This window comes from Dendrobates tinctorius, unplaced genomic scaffold, assembly GCF_039654945.1.
Source record: "Dendrobates tinctorius isolate UK_male_01 unplaced genomic scaffold, ASM3965494v1 ptg000098l, whole genome shotgun sequence".
Lineage (NCBI taxonomy): Eukaryota > Metazoa > Chordata > Amphibia > Anura > Dendrobatidae > Dendrobates > Dendrobates tinctorius.
The window spans coordinates 22,800,442-22,823,009 of record NW_027361766.1 but is presented as its reverse complement, the minus strand read 5'-3'; the positions used below and the strand labels follow the sequence as shown (position 1 = coordinate 22,823,009).

The 22,568-nt window shown below is 40.1% G+C and overlaps 1 protein-coding gene across 2 annotated transcripts in view; it reads right to left on the bottom strand.

Annotated features, from left to right (window-relative positions):
• The window catches only part of MFSD4A (major facilitator superfamily domain containing 4A), a 182,866-nt gene that overhangs the window by 23,798 nt on the left and 136,500 nt on the right, over window positions 1-22,568 (bottom strand). For both annotated transcript variants that reach the window (XM_073587218.1, XM_073587217.1), the window contains 3 exons: window positions 19,706-19,879; window positions 16,151-16,298; window positions 9,349-9,419 (listed from right to left, as the gene is read on the bottom strand). In XM_073587218.1, the coding sequence (XP_073443319.1) occupies window positions 9,349-9,419; window positions 16,151-16,298; window positions 19,706-19,879 (393 nt within the window). The remainder of the gene's footprint in view (window positions 1-9,348; window positions 9,420-16,150; window positions 16,299-19,705; window positions 19,880-22,568) is intronic.

Here is a 22,568-nt window from a genome sequence, read left to right as displayed (position 1 = left end):
CTGAGCAAAAAATGTCATGTAACACAAAATTGTACCAAAAAGTTCTTCAACTCGTCCCGCAAAAAAGAGCCCTCATATACAGTAGCTCTGTTCACCAAAAAATAAAAAGTTACAGGTCTCAGAATATGAAGGTAAAAAAAAAGCATTTTTACTGAGTGATAACAGCAAAACATAAAAAAACAACATAACTCTGGTATCGCTGTAATCGCACCGATCAGAAGAATAAAGTGTTATCACTTATATACTACAGGAAAAGCAAGGCAAAAATAAAAATTAGAACTATTCTTGTACTGTTCCAAAGATAAGATAAGCGTCAGTCACCATGAGCAGTAAACAGGTAATTTCTTTATTGTACTTCTTTAAAATTTCTTGTCAGTGAAGACAGCAGGGGGAGAGAGTAGTAGGTGCAGTGAAACAGGCCGTCTCTTTTTACTGCTGATGGTGAGTGCTGCTTATTTTATGTTTGGAATTGTATCTGCTCTTTCTCCATGGGAACTCTGTAGCTGAGCACAACAGTATCACCTGGCTTCCACATGTCAGACTGTACTTGCAAGTCCTCCACCCCAATCTCATGTAGCTGCCAAACCTATTCAAACCTGTTAAAGTGACTATTCTTGGTACTGTTTGCTCATTCCACCTTTAAAAATCGGAACAAGGTTCAGTTCACATTTATCCTGCGCTTTCCGCTGAGCACGTAAGTCGAGGTTTCCGTGTAAATCCCAAAAACTGCAATTCAGACAAAACCCCCCAAAAAACCACTCACTATAATGAAGCAAATAAAAGCCACTTTGGACTCTGTCTGGTCTCTGTTTTTGCAATATCCCATCATTTTAGCCGTCTCTTTTTTCACACAAGTATGGATACCACCGGAACAGACTCCAAAGTGTTTGCATCTGTCTCAATATATTGAGTAGTTCTGTTGGCGTTTCATCTGAATCGCATTTTTTGTGGGATTAACACAGAAACCACCATATAAGTGCTCAGGGCAGAACACAAGAATATGATCCCAGCCTTGTACTGAAAGCAATCAAAAAATGTTATGTACTCCAAAATGTTACCAATAAAAACCCTAACTTATCCTGCACCAAACCAATCCTACTAAGGATGTCACAAATAGATAAGTGATCAATTATCACTCTCAAGGATATATCATGAGGACCTTACTGAGCATTTATATAGGCCTTGACTGTAGAGTATTGGGAATAATGAGAGAAATTTAATTGAGGGGACATGTGGATCAATTATATGTCCTTTAAGATACACACTAAATGGGAAGGCATAGCTCAGAATCTTTCCATTTCTGATGTCCATATTGCTGGATAGACCTATATAGGCCCGTTTATATACAGGTCCTCATGATATATCCTTGAGAGGGCGTAATAATTGATCACATATCTATTTGTGATGTCCATGCTGTTGGTTAGATGTGTACAGGACTTTGATTGTAGGACAAGTTGTATGTTATACCTATTGTAAACTCCTGTCTAAAATACAATGAATTATCTCCCTATGTATTATGTCCACATTATTGGGTAGACTGATACAGGTCCATGACTGTGTGAATAGTCTGGTGCTATGCCTAGTGTAATATATTGTGTTCATGACACATAAGGACGGTAACACCCTTGATCTGGTCTTCTGCCGGCTCTGTTCAATCTCCCACCTAAACAACTCACCGCTTCCACTCTCTGACCAAAACATTCTCTCCTTCACGCTCACAAATCCTCGCCCACCCCAGCTCATTCCTACCTACCACACAGTCAGAAATCTACAAGCTATTAACCCTCAGACACTTTCAGATTCCCTACACTCATCTCTGTCCCCAATCTCCTCTCTTTCCTGTCCTAATCTGGCTGTTCATCACTACAATGACACTCTTAGAAGCACCCTTGACCAAGTAGCTCCCCTCACCCTCAGAACCTCCAAACACAGAGTAAAAGAGCACTGGCTCACATCGCAAACTCAACTTCTCCAGCGATGCTCCAGGAGTGCTGAACGCCTATGGAGAAAAACCCGCACACCAGAAGACTTCATCCACTTCAAATTTATGTTAAGAACCTATAACGCTGCCCTTCACCTTGCCAAACAGACCTACTTCACCACCCTGATCTCCTCACTAGCCAACAACCCCAAGAAACTTTTTGACACTTTTCACTCCCTCCTCAGGCCAAAAGCACAAGCCCCTATCACAGACATTTGTGCTGATGACCTGGCCTCCCACTTTACAGAAAAAATAGATAATATCCGTCAAGAAATCTGCTCCCAACCACCAAGTGCTGTGACTCCCATCCCTTCCTACATCTCCCCTGGCTCACTCTCCACATTTGATCCCATAACAGAAGAAGAAGTCTCCAGACTCCTCTCTTCTTCTCGTCCGACTACATGCACTACCGACCCCATTCCCTCACATCTCCTCCAGTCTCTCTCTCCAGTCGTCACAACCCACCTAACTACAATCTTTAATCTCTCCCTCTCCTCGGGCATTTTCCCATCCTCCTTCAAACACGCCATCGTTACTCCACTACTAAAGAAACCTGCTCTCGACCCATCCCGCACAAACAACTACAGACCAGTCTCCAATCTCCCCTTCATCTCTAAACTTTTGGAACGCCTAGTTTACTCCCGCCTTACCCGTTACCTCTCCATTCACTCCCTTCTAGACCCTTCACAGTCCGGCTTCCGCCCCCTACATTCGACTGAAACTGCACTCATTAAAGTGACCAATGACCTTCTGACAGCAAAACGTAACGGTGACCACTCTCTGCTCATTCTTCTTGACCTATCTGCAGCTTTCGATACTGTTGACCACCATCTCCTACTCTCTAGGCTCCAGTCACTAGGCATTAAGGACACTGCACTCTCCTGGTTCTCTTCCTATCTCTCTGACCGCTCCTTCAGTGTTTTGTTCTCTGGCTCCACGTCATCTCCTCTTCCTCTTGCTGTCGGGGTACCTCAGGGCTCAGTCCTTGGCCCCCTTCTTTTCTCTCTCTACACGGCCCCAATTGGACAGACCATCAGCAGATTTGGCTTTCAGTACCATCTTTATGCTGATGACACACAACTATACACGTCTTCCCCCGACCTTACCCCCGCTGTACTACAGAACGCCAGTGACTGTCTGTCCGCAGTCTCCAATATCATGTCCGCTCTCTATCTGAAACTCAACCTCTCCAAAACTGAACTTCTTCTGCTCCCGCCGTCTACTAACCTCCCTAAATCTGACATTTCCTTCTCCGTGGGTGGTACCACAATAACACCCCGGCAGCAGGTGCGCTGTCTGGGTGTTATGTTTGACACCAATCTCTCCTTTACATCCCATATACAATCCCTTGCCCGCTCTTGCCGCTTACACCTAAAGAACATCTCTAGAATCCGCCCTTTTCTCACTATGGAAACAACAAAAACCCTCACTGTTGCATTGATCCACTCTCGCCTGGATTACTGCAACGCTCTATTAATTGGCCTCCCCGTCACTTGACTATCCCCTCTCCAGTCCATACGCAATGCAGCAGCCAGGATCGTCCATCTGGGTAATCGGTACTTGGACGCGTCCGCTCTTCGCCAGTCCTTACATTGGCTGCCCATTCATTATAGGATCCAATTCAAAGTACTTGTTCTCACCCACAAAGCTCTCCACAGTGCGGCACCCCCTTACATCTCTTCTCTCATTTCTGTCTATCGGCCTAGCCGATCGCTGCGCTCTGCAAACGATTTTCGACTAACCTCTGCACTAATCCGTACCTCCCACTCCCGACTCCAAGACTTCTCCCGTGCTGCTCCTATCCTCTGGAATGCTCTACCCCAAGAAATCAGGACTATCCACAATTTGCATAGTTTTAGGCGCTCCCTCAAAACACACCTGTTCAGAGCGGCCTATCACATTCACTAATCAAAGTCATTCTCTGTGTAAGTGTGCGTGCGTAGCCCATTCACTATCTCCATCCATCCTTCACTCCTGCAAGATGGCTGGACCTTCATTGTAAATACACCATTGTAAATACACACCTGTACTCTGTATCTCCCTCACCTCATTGTAGATTGTACGCTCTCACGAGCAGGGTCGTCTTATTTCGTCTTATTTTGCTTTAATTATTGTATTGTTAGCGTTGTTACTTATGACTTGTGTTTTGAAACTGTTAAACTGTAAAGCGCTGTGGAATATGTTGGCGCTATATAAATAAAGGTTATTATTATTATTATTATTATTGTTCAACAGATAGATCTATTTTACGCACATACCTATACCCTTTTTTGATTGCTATTAGGGTTTTTTAAGGACAACTCAGGGATATAGACATTGAGCGGGGGCGCCATTCTGCTGAACATTTGGGTGCCAACCTCTGCAGATAAGTAAGGAGTTTAGAAGGGATTGATAAGGAATTGATATATTCGGCTCTGAGTTTTCAGGGCCCACAATCTAGGCTAAAGTTATATTTATGTTCAGCCAGTGTGTGTTGGTCTGATATTCATATTTCTCTGTACCCGTTTTTTCCCTATTCTGTGTATTTGTGCTGTATTTGAACTATAGACACAGTGTTGACCAAGGAACTCAGTGATATCGACGTCGCGCGGGAGTGCCATATCGCTAACATTAGGGTGCCATCTTTCGCAGCTAGGCAGGGCAACTAATAGAGTTTATTAAGGAAACGACAGTCTCCCTTAAATCTTGCCCAGTCTGTTATTTGTAGACTAACAATTGAACTACCCTGAGTGATACATAGTGGCTACACTCCATTAGGTCTTCTTAAAAGGAACCTGTCACCTTGTTTTTGAGCTATGAGCTGCGGCCACTGCCTTTTGGGGCTTATCTACAGCAGTCCGATGGACGATGGACGTCGTAGGTCCGGTGCATCCCATCTTCTTGCAATGTCGTCATCTTCCTTGCTTCGTGATGTGGCTCCTGTGCAGGCGTACTGATCTGCCCTGTTGAGGGCAGAGCCAAGTACTGCAGTGTGTAGGCGCTGGACCTCTCTGACCTTTCCCGGCACCTGAGCACTGCAATACTTGGCTCTGCCCCAACAGGGCAGATCAGTATGCCTGCGCAGATGCGCGGCACGAAGCAAGGAAGATGACGACATCGCAAGAAGATGAGAGTAGCCGGTCCCAGACCTGTGATACCCATCGGACCGGACCGCCCCCGGGTGAGAATAATAAAACTTGATTTTCTTCTCTTTCAGGTTAAAAAGAACTGAACCATGTGTTTTTTTTCCCTTGAGTGGGTGGATCCCTACAGCCTCACAGACTGTACTGTATACTATTTTGTTTTTATCATTATGCCAGAAGGGTGTGTTTATTTACATAACTTTGCACTGGTTTATGCAGCATGTTTTATTAGAATCATAGAATCGTAGAGTTGGAAGGGACCTCCTGGGCCATCTGGTCCAACCCCCTGCTCAAAGCAGGATTCGCTTAATCATCCCAGCCAGATGTCTGTCCAGCCTCTGTTTGAAGACTTCCATTGAAGGAGAACTCACCACTTCTCTTGGCAGCTTGTTCCACTCATTGATCACTCTAACTGTCAAAAAGTTTTTTCTAATATCTAATCTGTGTCTCCTCCCATTCACTTTCATCCCATTGCTTCTAGTCTTTCCTTGTGCAAATGAGAATAAAGTTGATCCTTCTACAATGTGACAGCCCTTTAGATATTTGTAGACAGCTATTAAGTCTCCTCTCAGTCTTCTCTTTTGCAAACTAAACATTCCCAAATCCTGCAAACTTTCCTCCTAAGACAGGGTTTGCAGACCAGTCACCATTCTGGTCGCTCTTTTCTGAACTTGCTCCAGTTTGTTGATGTCTTTTTTTAAAATGTGGTGCCCAAAACTGGTCACAATATTCCAGATGAGGTCTGACCAAAGAGGAGTAGAGGGAAATAATGACTTCACGTGATCTAGACTGTATGCTTCTGTTAATACATCCTAGAATTGCATTTGCCTTTTTTGCTGCTGCATCACACTGTTGACTCATATTCAGTCTGTGATCTATTAGTATACCCAAGTCGTTTTCACATGTGCTGTTGCTTAGCCCTATTCCTCCCATTCTGTATATGCTTTTTTCATTTTTATTGCCCAGATGTACTACTTTGCATTTTTCCCTGTTAAAAAACATTCTGTTAGCTGCTGCCCACTTCTCCAGTTTATTTATATCTTTTTGAATCCTCTCTCTCTCTTCTCTAGTATTAGCTATCCCTCCTAGCTTTGTGTTATCAGCAAATTTAATCAGTTTACCCTCAATTCCTTCATCTAAATCGTTGATAAAGATGTTAAACAATACAGGGCCAGGACAGAGCCCTGTGGTACCCCACTTGAGACATTCTTCCAACTGGATGTGCAGCCATTTACGACCACTCTTTGGGTCCGATCACTAAGCCAGTTATGAATCCACCTAACAGTTGCCTTGTCCATTCCATACTTAGTCATTTTTTCAATAAGGATTGTATGAGATACTTTGTCAAATGCTTTGCTGAAGTCAAGATATACTATATCTACAGCATTTCCTTGATCCACCCAATCAGTGATTCCGTCATAGAAGGAAATTAAGTTAGTCTGACATGACTTATTAGTTACAAACCCATGCTGACTCTGTTTAATCACTTCATTCTTATCCAGGTACTGACATACATGTTGTTTAATAATTTGTTCAAAGATCTTTCCTGGTATAGAAGTCAGACTCACCGGCCTATAGTTGCCTGGGTCCACCTTCTTCCCCTTTTTGAAGATAGGAACAACATTTGCTCTTCTCCAGTCTTCTGGGACTTCTCCTGTTCTGCAAGAATTTTCAAAGATTATGGAGAGGGGTTCATAAATTTCTTCTGCTATCTCCTTCAGTACTCTGGGGTGTAATTCATCTGGACCTGGAGACTTGAATTCAATTAGGTTAGCTAAGTGTTTCCTCACTATCTTTCTGTTTATAGATATCCTGGATTCTTCTATTCCCTTAATAGGACAGTGAAGAACAGTTGATGTTACATTTCCTTTCTGAGAGAAAACAGATGCAAAATAGGAATTTAAAAGTTCAGCCTTCTCAACATCCTGTCTTACCATTTCATAATTTTCATCCTGTAAAAATCCTATAGCATCTTTGACTTTTCTTTTACTTTTGACATATCCCCAAAATCCTTTATTATTGCTTTTGACATCTCTTGCAAGCCTCAATTCATTGTCAGCTTTGGATAATCTGATTTGTGCCCTGCAGGTTCTGCAGACAGCATTATTTTCTTCTTTAGATATGCCTCCCTCTTTCCATTTTATAAACATTTTTTTCTTCCTTTTTAGCATGTGCTTAAGTTCTGTGTTCATCCATCCTGGCTTCCTTAAATGCTTACTATTCTTCCCTCTTTTCGGAATTGTTAACAATTGTGCTTTGAGAATTTCATTTTTCAAGATTTCCCATCCTTCCTGGACATTTTTGTCTTTAAGGATATCCAGCCATTGGATCCCTCCAATTCTCTTTCTGAATCCCTTAAAATCTGCCTTTCTGAAATCTAAACTTGACATCTGAGTCTTCACAGGTATTCCTCTAGTTATCCAAAATTCTAAAACAGCATGGTCACTACCTCCTAGGGTCCCAGCCACTTTTACCTCCTCAACCATTTCCTCCCTGTTTATAAGGATTAGATCCAAGGTAGCAGTTCCCCTTGTTTTCTCCCCTACCTTTTGGAAGATAAAGTTGTCAGCAAGAGAGGATAAGAATTTCCTTGACCTATTTTTTGGAGAACTTGGCCATTTGATGCATAAAGAGTTCATCCATATCTTCAGCTTGCACAGGCGGCCTGTAGTAAATGCCTACAATGGTGTCCTTTCCATTGTTCTGTCCTTGTATTCTTACCCAAAGAGTTTCCACAGAACTCCCAGTCTCTGAAGCTTCAATCTCTGTGCAGATATACGCGTTTCTAACATACAATGCGACACCTCCTCCTCGTTTATCAAGTCTGTTTCTTGCAAATAAGTTGTATCCTTCTAGTCTTGTATTCAATCATGTGTATCGTCCCACCAAGTTTCAGTGATTCCAATGACATCATATTTCTTTTCCTGTGTTAGTAGTTCCAATTCTCCTTGTTTTTTGCCCATGCTTTGTGCATTAGTATAGAAACATTTTAGTTTGTGATTGGTTTCTCTTTCTCCAATATTTTTATTATTTAGATTCTTTTGTCATTGTTCTTCCTTTCCACTTCTAATAGCAGAGTTCTCAATAGCATTTGTCAGGTGTATTAAACCAGTTGAAAAAAGTGTTCCTGTGACTACCTCTTTGAGCAGCTGAGTGAGCCAATCTATCACAATAGATTAATGAAAAAAATTATTTCCAATTTAGAATAAAGCAGAAAAGTGCAAGTGTTCTGAAAACTTTCTATAAGCACTATATGCAGTTATATAGTCACATATTTAGATTTAAAATTTTGAAAAACAATTTGCACGCTTCAGATGCCCAATATAGACAATGATGACTACATGGTAACTACTTGCTTCAATGTACATGACAATAGGGGTTCATCCACACTTTAGTTTTTCTGAGACACAACTGGATCAGATTTCAGAACAGGTACCAAGAAGAGCAATTTCATAACGAAAGATTTTCATTGTCCACCAGGATTTCTTCCACATTTTAAGAACAAAAATAAAGGTTACTGTCACAAATGTGCCACACCCTGCTGGGACCTGTGGTGCTTCTGAGGTCAGAAGATCACAGAGATTAGCTGATCACAGGTCCTTTTTAGAGTCTATGTGGCCATTCACATGATTGGTGCAGGTTTATTGTTTCTTATGGTACGTAAGGGGTTAAGAGTTCCTGGTTTAAATCTGCTGAGATTCCATTTGGCTTTTGTTTCAGCTGGTGCTCATTGGGACCATTCCCCTTCATTATATAAACCCATTTCTGGCTTCCTACCATGCCAGCAATAGAGTTTCTGTCCTGAGCCTGACTTCTGTAGAGAAGGGGTTCTCAGCAGATGCTGTTGTGCCTTCCATTATTGCCATGGAGTTAAATTTGTTTGTGTGTTTTTCCATGCTTGTCTTCTTCCCTGTGTTGTCTTGTGGTAGTAATAAGACCAGTGTTTCACTAGCCAGGACAAAGCCAAAGGTCAGCCAGGGCTTAGGCACGTGACAGCGCACAGGGAGAAGGACCCGTCTAGGGTGAAAGAGAGTGCAGGGCTCAGCATTAAGTAAGTGTTGAGGGGATACTATCTCCCCCTCTCCCTATGGTCATAGCCTTCCTTTTGATGTTTCCATCTTCCTTTGAAGAGCTCGCCGGGCATCTCCCTGCCCTGGCGTGACAGGTAATCAGGGCTGTCACCATAAAATAGGCAATAGCAGAACTATGAACCAAACAGTCCCCACAAACATAATGTTGTCTTACCGTTCCTACTAGTATCTGAAGAACCATCTCACCCATCCCAGCGGCGGTAACAAGAACTGTTGTAGCACATCCTGTGGATGTAAATAGAAGAGAATAGTGTAACAGGTCCTGTGGCAATAAATATAGAAACTAAACATAATATGGTATGATGCACATTTATCACATTTTTTATGTCATATTTGGAGAAAAAAACCACTGTGTGGGTCATATAAATAAATTGAAGTGCTTTTTTAGTGTTCTGAAGTTAGATGACACACTACTGATATTGTCAACTTAGACTTAGGTTGAACGTAAAAAGCAAAAAAGGGTAGCAGTTCTTAATGGGGTTATACAATATTAGAAAACATCATGATGTATTGGTGCCAGCATGGATGCAACAATCTTGCCTGCTATAAGAGGTTTCATTGAAGAAATGTCACACAAAGCTTGTGACCACCATTTATCTCCATATCACTTTATCTATGAAGCTGCTATTAAGCTACTATATGTCGGCGCTATTTCTTGTGTGGCACAGCTTCTTAGCACTGTACAATAGATTATGTTTTGCAGCATATGGCAGAAGAACTGTATCATATTTTTGTTGATGAAACTTTGTTGTAGAAGCTTTTTGGTCAATGTATGGCACCCTTTTGGGGCACCATACTGTATGATATAATCACTCAATGTATGGTATTTGTACTGTACTTTTCTCTGAACTGAGCCGAATGTCAAAAAAGCACTAAAAACACTATAAAAACTTTTAATCTTAGAAAAAAATGCACCATTCTCTCATACTGCCACAAAACCATAGTGATGATCACTTTATGCAATGTACAGTATGCATTACCATTCACCAACTTCAATACGGATATAATACCACATGTGAATCACACAACATATATATATTGTGCCAATTTAAATGCAATATGTGGAAAATGCATCTCAATATTAAAAAACTATTCTCGTTATTAAATTGGTAGAGTTAGACAGCATGAAAATAAGCAAGTTAGCAATTGACATGCTTTTTCTGTCTTCCTGCTATGACAGCTTTTATTTTACATAGTGTACAGCTTGGTGCCAACCAAGGAAACGAGTGACTGGCCAACTATGAGCAGCAGTTACATTTGAAGAGAGAAGTTAACTCCCAAGATACTAGTCAGCTCTCTCAGCTCTCAGGTCCATTAATTTTTATTGGGCAGTTAGCTGCTCATCTCTCTCCCTCTCCAAGTCAGCTCCTAACATCAGCAAGACATTTATGTGATGCTTTTCTCGCAAACAAATGTTCTTAATCATAGAAATCATAGCCATTTATAATTTTCCAGTCAATTTTCGTATCTTTAATATGACCGATTGTATCTTGTACTAATGGCTTCAAATAATGGTCTATCTATGCCCCTAGTTTTTCTCCAAATGAACCAATGCTGGCTACTATGGGTCTGAAAGGGGGTGGAAAAACATTCCTGTGTATTTTTAAAGCAAAGAAACAGAAGACCAGGCTATGAAGCGCTTCCACTCAGATACACTGAGAATCCAGAGGTATGGATGGATGTAAATTTTTAATTTAAAAAAACTAATAAAAAGGGTTGCTAGATGACTTTTGACAAATTTAAAAACCTTAATAAAACATAAACACAACACGTTTCGGCTGTCTAGCCTTCATCAGGTGTCACCCCTGACGAAGCTGTGGTGAAACACGTATCGGGTGGGTGAGATAATCAATGTTGTTTTTGATCTTTGTTGTGTGCATACTGGGTACATTCCCCCATTGGTACTTATCATTCATTACTTTATTATTCCTATGATTACACAGGTCAACGAAAAAAATTTTTTTTTCTGGTGTCCAAAATATTTTAATGAATTTGGGGTATTTTTGGGGTGCTGATTCTGAATATGTCATCAGTTTTGCCAGATTGGCTCAAGTTTTTGAGATTTTTGGTATCTTATTTATAGCACTTGTTGGTAAATGCGACGCATCATCTCATTAATTTCTTTGGATTAGTACTTGAACTGAGCAGTTCTCAATATAGTTTTGTGTTAATTAGTGTTCTAAAAGTTTGTTCATAGCTTGATTTTTGCACTAACTTTATGTTGTTGTCTGTTTTCCAGTGAAAAGCATGAACTCATCATGAAGAAGTTGTCTTAACGATCCAGACTCATTCTGTTACATTTGTGGTGAATATACACTGCCAAAACATAGAAGAAACATAACACACTTCGTAAAAAAAGTGTATTTTGCCTATTTTGGGGTTATGCTTGGGGACCAAGACAAGTTTTGGGCACCACACATAGTGTGCAAAGCATGTATCGAATTATTACGAAAATGGAGCAAAGGACAAAGAAAAAGCTTCAAATTTGGTGTTCCAATGGTGTGGAGAGAGCCAAAAAATCATCATGATGACTGTTATTTCTGTGCAGTGCAAGTGCAAGGATTCAATAAGCATAAGAAACGAAAATGGGAGTAACATGGAATCTGCAAGAAGGCCTGTCCCTCATTGTGAAGATGTGCCTGTACCTGTGTTTACCATAAATAACAGTCATCATGATGATTTTTTGGCTCTCTCCACACCATTGGAACACCAAATTTGAAGCTTTTTCTTTGTCCTTTGCTCCATTTTCGTAATAATTCGATACATGCTTTGCACACTATGTGTGGTGCCCAAAACTTGTCTTGGTCCCCAAGCATAACCCCAAAATAGGCAAAATACACTTTTTTTACGAAGTGTGTTATGTTTCTTCTATGTTTTGGCAGTGTATATTCACCACAAATGTAACAGAATGAGTCTGGATCGTTAAGACAACTTCTTCATGATGAGTTCATGCTTTTCACTGGAAAACAGACAACAACATAAAGTTAGTGCAAAAATCAAGCTATGAACAAACTTTTAGAACACTAATTAACACAAAACTATATTGAGAACTGCTCAGTTCAAGTACTAATCCAAAGAAATTAATGAGATGATGCGTCGCATTTACCAACAAGTGCTATAAATAAGATACCAAAAATCTCAAAAACTTGAGCCAATCTGGCAAAACTGATGACATATTCAGAATCAGCACCCCAAAAATACCCTAAATTCGATGAAATATCTTTGGCACCAAAAATGCTGTTGACCAGTGTTATTGCTACATGTGGGGTTCTTTTCCAGGCGATCTCATTTTTTCACTTATTTTTTGTGACATTTTCTGCACTCAGCCAATAATTATCTTGATTAGCATGTAACTTTATTGTTGCTTGAAACATCATTTTCTCTTTACTTATTTTGTTGAGGTATGTAAAACTATTGTACTTGATTGGCTAACCCACCAAATGTTTTCTGTTTCCAGGTTATTTGCTTTGAATGTGTAGTATGTTATTTGTCATGTGCTTTTAAAGAGCATTATTTAACAAAATTTTATTTTTATTAAAAACTTTTTGACGTACTCCTTTCCTTGGCACATTTTTTTCTTTATTGGTTATGTAATCTATGCAATATTGGACTATACATTTCAGTCGGATTTTTGGGTAGTTCCAGCTATGTATCTGAGTTTTCTAAATCTAACAAATTCATTTTTCTGTACAGTCCTCCCTTGTACGCTTGGCTTGTGAATAAACCTTTATTGTTTTTCACTTCCTTCAAGGCTTCATAATTCACAGTAAATTGTTCTTTGTGAATTCCTTCATTTCCACTTTTTTTTCCAGATGTACTACCTTGTTCTTTTTCGTTAAGTTCTGAAATTGGTCCGGTACTGATAGCTGAGATTGTAAAGGATAAAAAAGGGATTCCCTGTGGTAAAGCTGTCATTACTGTGGCATTCCCATCTCCAAGATGCTATCCCAATATTTAGTAGGTGTAATAATAATAATATTAGCAAATACTACATACTGGGATAGGATCTTGGATATGGGAATAATCCTTTAAGTGTAACTGCAGCAGTCAAAAATTCCACTTCTATTAATTTAAGGTGCAGTAATGTATTTTGTTCCTCAACTGTTCCAATATTTAATGTTCCTTGGTTAATAAATTGTAATTTATAGGGTCTTATTTGTTTGTGATGTTCATTGAATTATCTAAAAAAGGGACTAATCATAAAAAATATCTTTATGAATCACGTTAAAAAAACCATAAAAAAACAAAAATTGAAAAAACCAAGCAACCAAATTGACAAAACAAACACACAAAAAAAGAAAAAGTGATCAGAACATAGGAGGGATGGAAGGCCTAAATACCCCTATTAGGCCCTAACCGATGCCCCTGCCTGACAGCGGAGGTTGACACCCTCTTGAGATTCAAATGGCGACCCCCACTCCATGGCGGCTGTCCCTACAAGCCCTGTTAAACCCTACTTAGAAGGGATAAACAATAAAACAATAGCCACAACCTGGATAACAAAGATGTCTGTCCAATAGCTACAGCTGAGCAGTCCAGGGATGTACAGGGGTGAAGATACACATTAAAAAATACCCCCTTGATACAAAATCACCAACCACAAGCACCAAATCAGATAAACAAATGAATAAGGGTTTAATCAGTAATATCATTAATATTAATATCATCCCCTGAGGAAGAAGTGGTTTTAACTTCGAAACGCGTTGGGACTATGAACAAATCTGCAATTCTTTTATGAATGAATGAATCCGTGTCATGTCTAGCAGCGCAGTAAATCCACAAAAGGCTCCATTAATCTGAATATTCCTGCGGTCACTGGTTTAACTTGTGGATGTGCGGCAGCTGACTGACAATTCCATGTGCTTTACCTCTCCTACATCAGGTGAGTGGAACTATAATATTCTACCCCGTCTATCAGATAAGACCGTATTTGCTTTCTCGATTCCTACAGTGTGAATCAGTGAACCTCCGCTGTCAGGCAGGGGCATCGGTTAAGGCCTAATAGGGGTATTTAGGCCTTCCAAACCCCCTATATTCTGATCACTTTTTCTTTATTTTTTTGTGTTTGTTTTTTGTGCACCATTGTGTGAATTCAATGAGCAATTTGTTTGCTTGTTTTTTTCATTTTTTGTTTTTTGATGGTTTTTAACGTGATTAATATAGATATGTTTTATGATTAGTCCCTTTTTTTGATGAGCCCGGTTGTAGAACTAATCTTTTTTGATCGCTAATAAATAGTTCATTGAATCATCTTTCAAATCTAAAAAATTACATTTTATTATTAGGCTTTGCGCTAATTTCTTGACATCCAAAATGGTTTTTAAAATGTCAAAATTTTTTGTAGGAAAAAATCCCAGTTCTTTAGATCATTAAGAGATTTGTGGTTCCGATAAGATGTAGCTAGGTAGATTCCATACAAAGGTTTCTAGTAGTTGCGATTCCTTTTCCGTTTGGGGTACCTTCTTGTACTTTCTGCCTGAGCTTTTCCTCCGTTCCATGATTCCATGTTGGTTATAAATATTATTTTTCCTAGATCTTCCATCTGAAATGTCTCCCATTGATCCTATTGAGGAATCAGAATAGTAATTTGAGGTTGTTAATTCGGATATATCTGTGGTATTGTCTGAGTCTCTGAATCGTACTTTGCCTTCTCTGTGGACGCATTTGTTGGTGCGATTTTTCAAAATAGAATGTGTATTTTTTTAATTCCAGTTGTATATTTCATTGTTGGAGTAATCTTCACTATCTTTTTGGAATTTAGATTTTTTTGTTATAAAGGATTCCAGTGTGGATAAATTTGTATTCATTTTTTTATTAAATGAATTAAATTCCTTGTGTTGTACATGTTTACTTAATGAAACTTGTACGGTTTTGATGTCTGTTTTTACTTTTGTCAATTATATTTCTTAATGGTTAATAATACGTTGCATAAGTTTGAGTGAGCATTGTCTTAAAAGGTAATTCTGGTTGTTTCTTATTAGTTTAAATTGACATAACTTGGGACCAAAAGGATGTCATGTGTAGCAAAATGTATAACTTTGTGACCTTTATTGTTTATGAAGGTGGGGGCAAAAATAAAAACTTGCCCATTATGATATTTTGGTACAAGTCTTGCTGCTTATATTGGGCACAATTGTGACCAGGTTCAGTGTGTGTGGACTCAATTGTTTTGGGATAAAGCTGAGGTAACGCTTGTGGGTGTGGACCCACTGCGCCACGGGCCGGTCTTACCTTGGAGGGGCAGAACTAAGTGACTATTGGGTATTCACTAGACCATCTGATGATGAGGATAGGCTTTGACACTGGTAGTCACAAGGTACCCCTTCAGAGCAGTTCTTGTGTCTGCAGCATCTGAATGCTGAGGGCTATGAGATACAGAGGGGCGAGACAGAGGTTAGGTCAGACAGTACGAGGTCAAGGCAGGCAGCACAGGAACAGCAAATGTAGCCGAGGTCAGGAGCAGAGAGGTTAGACCGGACGGGTAAACAAGCTGGGTCATTAATGGAGAGCAGAATACGGAGTAATGCATAAACGGGTGCTGTCATTGTAATAACCAATGTTTAGGCGGGGCGTGGTAGGAGGAGCTGCCTAATAAAGGGAGTTCGGCCACACCCCACTAAGGCTAAATGAATGCCATAATAAGAAGTAGCAGACTTAGCCTGACTCAGGGAGAAACCGCACCATGAGTAGAGGGGAGCTTAAGCGGCATCCTCATTACCGCCGTGACAGCTGATTTTTTACTAATAACTCCCTGGATGCTGGACTTATATGTATCTACAATTATAGGCCTATAGCACAGTATTAAATAAGTATTAAGGAGACCCACAACATGCATCGATTATGCAACCTTACTCATGAGGCCTAATTTCAAAATTTTTGTGTACATTTTTTATATCTAGCATGCAGGAAAAAGATGACAGCGTGTGAATTTTGTAGGTCAGACCTACTCTACGCACCTTTGTAATTTAGCATATCTTCAGTATAAGCCAACATACTGGGGAATACACTACTGAGGAACAGACCAAGGAAAGCTGTGCCAATAAAAAGACCAGGTACATTGTTCTGTGACAGCAGCAAGAACAGAAATGTTGCAGACATTCCGACCTGGTAAGAGTAGAAAGAAGATTCACACAATCTGTTACGTTGTGGCGCAGTACATTTACTCCAATGAATTCTAGCTTTCTATCACTAGTAATCATCCTTAAACCAATAGAATCTGAATTTTAGCTTTGGTTACCAACCATGGCTAGTTCTTCTTGAAAAGATATGTTATTTCTGATACAATAGGGCGGGAAATTACCAAGACTAGTATTTCACATGCCAGTCTTGTACTCAAAGCCACTGAAGTAAGGTAGGTTCCCATGCAAAAGAATGACAAAATGGTTTGATACCAGAAAACTAAAGTAGAGAGAATGATACATTTCCTCCTATGTAATGTAATATGTAGTTTTTGTCTTATCATAGCATAACAGTGAACGCTGTTATAGTTTAGTATGTTTCATATAAGCAACAATAATCCGAAAACCAAACAGCAAGTTGTTAGGAAGAACTTTAAGGGACTGTGTTCTTTCTTACCGTGAAGTTACCATCATAAAATGACTGGAGATGGGAGAATCCATTAGCAGATCAGTGATCACAGATCAATAATCTCTGACCACTGGATGGGAGGCCTGAGAGCCTTCTTACCTTCTGCCATTCCAGGCTCATTTTTTGATTAGTCAGGTATGGGCAATGTCTGGCTAATCATAAGAAGAATGCCAGGAGGTAAGGAGATTTGCAGGCCTCGCATCCAGTGGTCATAGATTCAGGTGGTTCCTGCAAATCGATTCTCCCTTATGAAAAAAAATCACCTATTGTTTAAAGCAGGTTTCATGTAGTTTGTATAAAAAAAGGGCAGTGAGTTGTTTTTTTTCAACAAAATTGGTAAACTTGCAAATTTCACACTAGCTATTGAGGCTTTTTTAGACTCATACCTGCTGTCCTTTCAAGAAGACTAAAATGACAGGTAACACAGCCCATAACACAGGCTCCACCATTCACAACACTCCCTGCAACGCCGCCCTTCACAATGACCTTTACCTGGGCTCATTAGACACTTCAATGCAAAATAGTGTCAGGGTCTGTTCATAGTAGCTATGAAACAACAGAAACTTAAAGTATAAAAAGCCCCAGTGTGAAAACTGCAAGAATTTTATTTATTATTTATTATATAGATAGTGATATCTAAAATAAAAAACCTGCCAGAAATATTTCAAAAATAATATTTAACTCAAAACATCATTTAAACAATAGGTCATTTTCTGATGATAACATGAAAGTCTCCCCCTTTTATCTAAACAAAAAATTCTCTCCACATCTCATGAAGTTTGCTGAAGGTGATGGAGTTTTCCCACGTGGGTAGAGTTTGGTTATTTACAGCTGACTAGCCAGGTTCAGATGCAGATTGGTGCTTGAGGTACTGCTAACGTTTCCTGCTGTAAGATGGCGTATGACCCTCTTCATTACCGGACAGGACATACAGTGGTTTGCGAAAGTATTCATCCCCTTAGCATTTTTCGTGTTTTGCTACCTCACACCCTGGAATTTTGCCTACAACTGTGAACATTTAGTTTTCTTTCTATTGTGAAGCAAGCAACAAATAGGGCAAAGTATCTGAAAATTTCAGTGTACATAATTATTCACCCCCTAAAGTCAGTGCTTTGTAGAGCCTCCTTTTGCAGCAATTACAGCTGCAATTCACTTTGGATACGTTTCTATACATTTTCCACATTATGCCACTGGGATTTTTGCCGATTCCTAAAGCCAAAACTGCTCCAAGTCCTACAAGTTCTATGGTTTCCTCTCGTGGACAGCAATCTTCAAGTCTGACCACAGATTCTCAGTTGTATTAAGGTCTGGGCTTTGACTAGGCCACGCCAAAACATTTACATGTTTCCCCTTAAACCACTCGAGTGTTGCTTTAAGTATTTTAGTATTTACCTTTGGCTTATTCTCTTGTTGGAAGGTGAACCTCTGTCCCAGTCTCACATCACTCAGACTGAAGCAGGTTTTGCTCAAGAATATCCCTGTATTTCGCATCATCCATCTTCCTCTTGACTAGGACCAGGTCCCTGTCCGGGCTGCCAAAAAACAACCTTGCAGCATGATGCTGCCACCACCTTTTTTTTACTGTGGAGATGGTGTTCTCGGGGTGATGAACTTAGGGTGTGTGCACACGTTGTGGATTCTGCTGCGGATTTTTACCGTGCGGATTTTGCAAAATCCGCAGGTCAAAAGACCTGCGGTTTATCTGCGGATTAGCCTGCGGTTTTCCCCTGCGGTTTGACACCTGGTAATGGAGCAGATGTAAAACTGCTGCGGAATCCGCACAAAGAATTGACATGCTGCGGATTAGAAACCGCAGCAAATCCGTGCGGAAAAATCTACAGCATGTGCACTGCGTTTTTGTTTTTCATTGATTAGAATGTACTGTACAATGCAGCAGAAACTGCTGCGGATCAGCAGGGCCAAAACCGCTGCGGATCTGCAGCAGAATCCGCAGCGTGTGCACATACTTATTTGGCGCCAAACATAGCGTTTACCTTGGTGGCCAAAAAGTTCAATTTTGGTCTCATCTGACCAAAGCACCTTCCTCCATACATTTGGGGAGTCTCTCAACATGAGATCATATGGACAGATACTCCAGTCTCTGCTTGAAAACTCTGCAGCTTAATATGATGTTTGAATAGAATTACACCCTTCTCCTCTATATATGATTTATTTAGGGCTGATTCATTACACACAAATCAGATTACAAAAATATTTAAGCACAGGTTGTAATTTAATAAGGGTACCGTTACACTTAGCGATGCACCAGCGATCCCGACCATGATATGACCCGGTCAGGATCGCTGGTGCATCGCTAAGTGGTCGCTAGTGAGCTGCCACACAGGCAGATCTCACCAGCGACATCGCTGGGGACGGGGTTCGCTACTTACCTGTCAGATGAGGCGATGAAGACGTTCCCCCACCCGCGTCCACGCGTCACTCGTCGCCACAGCAGGAGCCCCAGCAGGAAGCTGACGACGAGAAACGGTCCAGGATGTTCTCGCGCGATCAGCGATAACCAGCGAGGCAGCCGGTCGGAGGTAAGTATCAGACATAGCGATATCGCTAGCAATATTGCTGCTGCGTCACAAAATCAGTGATGTTATAGCGATATTGCTAGCGATATCGCTTAGTGTAACGGGCCCTTAAGATACGTAAAAAAAAATCAAGGGCAATACTTTTGCAACCCACTGTATAGCTGGACACATAGTTACTTTAGTGACCACACAGAATAATGTTGATAAACTTGAGAATTTACACCTATTTTTAAAGTTGGACGTCATAAGGGAAAAATGCATTCGAAACGTGCAACAGTTGTGAATAGATGGTTAGCGATACTGGCCAAGTTAACCATTGCTACTGAACTTCTTGTTTGCATGATGTGGTTAAGAACCAATGTTCCCCTCTGCTCTGGGACAACTTACAAGGTTAATAAAGAGCATGGAACGTGGAGGCACTTTGTAGGATACAGGTATGGAAATGAGTCTTCCAAGGGTAATGCATGCCCAAAAGATGCTGGGCAGATATCCTGCAGTCTTATGAGTTAATGACAGTGGTTCTTCCACAGCGTAAGTGTAGATAAAGCCAGAGTATTCACCCTATGAAAAATACAGACATATTAATAAGAGTATACTTACACTTTTGAATACATTGTGTTATAGTAGAGGGCCTGAGACGGTGGTACATAACATGTTCTACCTTCTACACCATGATCTGCACTTGGCATAACATAGTGGGTTGTTTTTGGCAAAAATTTCCATTTACTTCACATACTATATCAGTCTTTTATTGCAAAAAAAAGGAATGGGTTAATGCAACATATGTAGGATTGTCATGCCAATAATTCACATGCATGTGTTTTTAGGTCTATATGATATACCAGTACCAAATGCAGGGGGCGACAGACGCAATCAACTATTGCAGAAAGAGTCTGAGCTAATACTACGGATTGAAGCTCTATGTTCAGGTGCACTGAATGATCGCAATGATTTAAGTCCATTTCTGCACAAATAAATATGAAATATAGCAATGATTTTCTGTCATATTTAATAACAAAGTATGTAATGTACTGTAATAGTTTTCATCACTATGTATTTATATTTGTAATATTATTGTTTATCAATTGTTTGGATGTGTTAAGTCTCCTATGTAAGGAGGCAGTGATATACAGTATATTGTATAGGCTCAGAGGAAGCGAGATACACATGCGAAATGGCTGTCAGACAACGTCTAGCTCCATATTCTTTTTTATGGAAGCGCAATAAAGTTCCATTTTAATGAGTAGTGATGAGTGCACCAGTTTTCTTTCTACAGTGTATTTCAAAAAGAAATATATAAATCACAAGACATAAATGTTATATTTAGATGACCATGATTCGGGCTACTTTCCTCTTATCAACTTATGTGGGTTTACAGAGATTTCTAACTATTTAAGCCAAATAATGAAATTAGGAGAGCTTACTCTCACCACTCTAGCCCTAGCGAGCTAACCCTTATAGCGCCTGCCACTACTTCCATGAGCCTCAGGTATGTCAGTCTCCATAAGGAGAAACATTACCCCATAGGCGGGGATCACACTACCCTGTGTGATGCGAGAAACTCGCACGAGTCTCTTGCATCAACACCGCCGGCACTCAGGACCAGAGCTGCGGCTGCATTTATTTCTATGCTGCCGCAGCTCCGGTCCTCAGTGCCGATGGCAGCCCCGGGGTGTTGATGCAAGAGACTCGTGCGAGTTTCTCGCATCACACATGGTAGTGTGATCCTGGCCATAGACCGAAATCAGTGGTCTTTCATACAACCAAATCAGATCTCATGCTTTGCACTGAGAAGGGGCAACACCCTGAAACTTGTGTCTGCAAACTGAGATTCTGGCTTGGCTTTTACCTTAAGTCACATGGCAAGGCTTGTTAAAGGGTCTCTAGTGACTTTTAGGATTGCTACTTACAATAGGTGGACTAGAGTTCAAGTCCTCTTCCTCTCTGAAGAGGCAATTTGCATGTTTAGTTTCCCAGAGGAGTATTGCATGGTCTATAAGCCTCCTTACCTTGGCATGTCAGGCATGTCACTCTCTATAAAGAGAAACATTACCCTTTAGCTCTCTATCCTTTGGGACAGGCAGAAGAATTAAGAATCCTGAAAGAAGTTGGCCGTATAACTTATGGGGCATATATGCAAATATGTCATTTGAAGAAATTGTCTCTCCAACTTTGACTGTCCTGATTCCTTTGTCTATTCCACTCCATTCAATTAGTAAAGTATAAAAAGATGTTGTTTGGGCCAGGGCTGTGGAGTCGGAGTCGTTGAGGCGGAGCCCATTTTGGTAGAGTCGGTATAAAATGGACCGACTCCGACTCCTAAAATATATAATAAATTGGGTACAGTAGTTCAGTGCAGTTTGTGGGGAATATTTTTTTCATAAGAACTTGGAAAAGTTATGAAATATCCTATAAATGTCTGTCCTATTCCTGATCAAAGGTCTAGACTTTTAGGTGAGATGAATCTGTGCTGCAGTTTATGTTCGTGATAAGTAGTGAAGCTCCTCCTCTACAGATAAGGGGAAAAAATAACAAACACACAGGGAAGGAAAGCCTAGATTCATCTCATCTCAGAATTTCTGGAGTGAACAGGAAAGCGGGATTAAATAAGGTAAGTACTTCTTAAAGCATATCTAAACTTTCAATAAACTGTGCATAAATCAATAGTCCAGTATATGTTGTCTTTGTATGTTTGATGTTTTAGTTTGTTTTTCCTCTTAGCTCAAGTTTGGAGAATTTAGCTGCTCTGATGACTTATATACACTATACACAAAATATAAGGAGAAAACTGTTTTCTAACATCTCAAATTCGGAAATACAGTACCAGGATCAATAAGTACATATATATTTGAGTGTGTGTGTGTGTGTGTGTTCTGGAATGTGATTCAGCACAAACATGCTTCCTCCCTCCTACCCTCTTCATAGACTTTGAAGAAATATGATGTGGAGCATTTAATGAGCTGTACCCTGCTGAGACAAGCATTGACAATGAAAGTTCAGAGTAAAGCTATTTAACAACACATTTTACAAACTTTATTCTTATCATCTGTCCTATTGATTTCTGCAAAGATTATTTTATTTCTATCCCAAATTATAGAGTGCATGATTCCCGATTCTTGCAAGAATTACAATATACTTTAGTTTTTTTAGAGTACAAAATTATTTACGTAATTACAAAATGTCTAAGAAGCATCTTATTAAGTCAGCTGTATTTGAGCATTTCACGGTGACTCAAGATAATAAACATTTT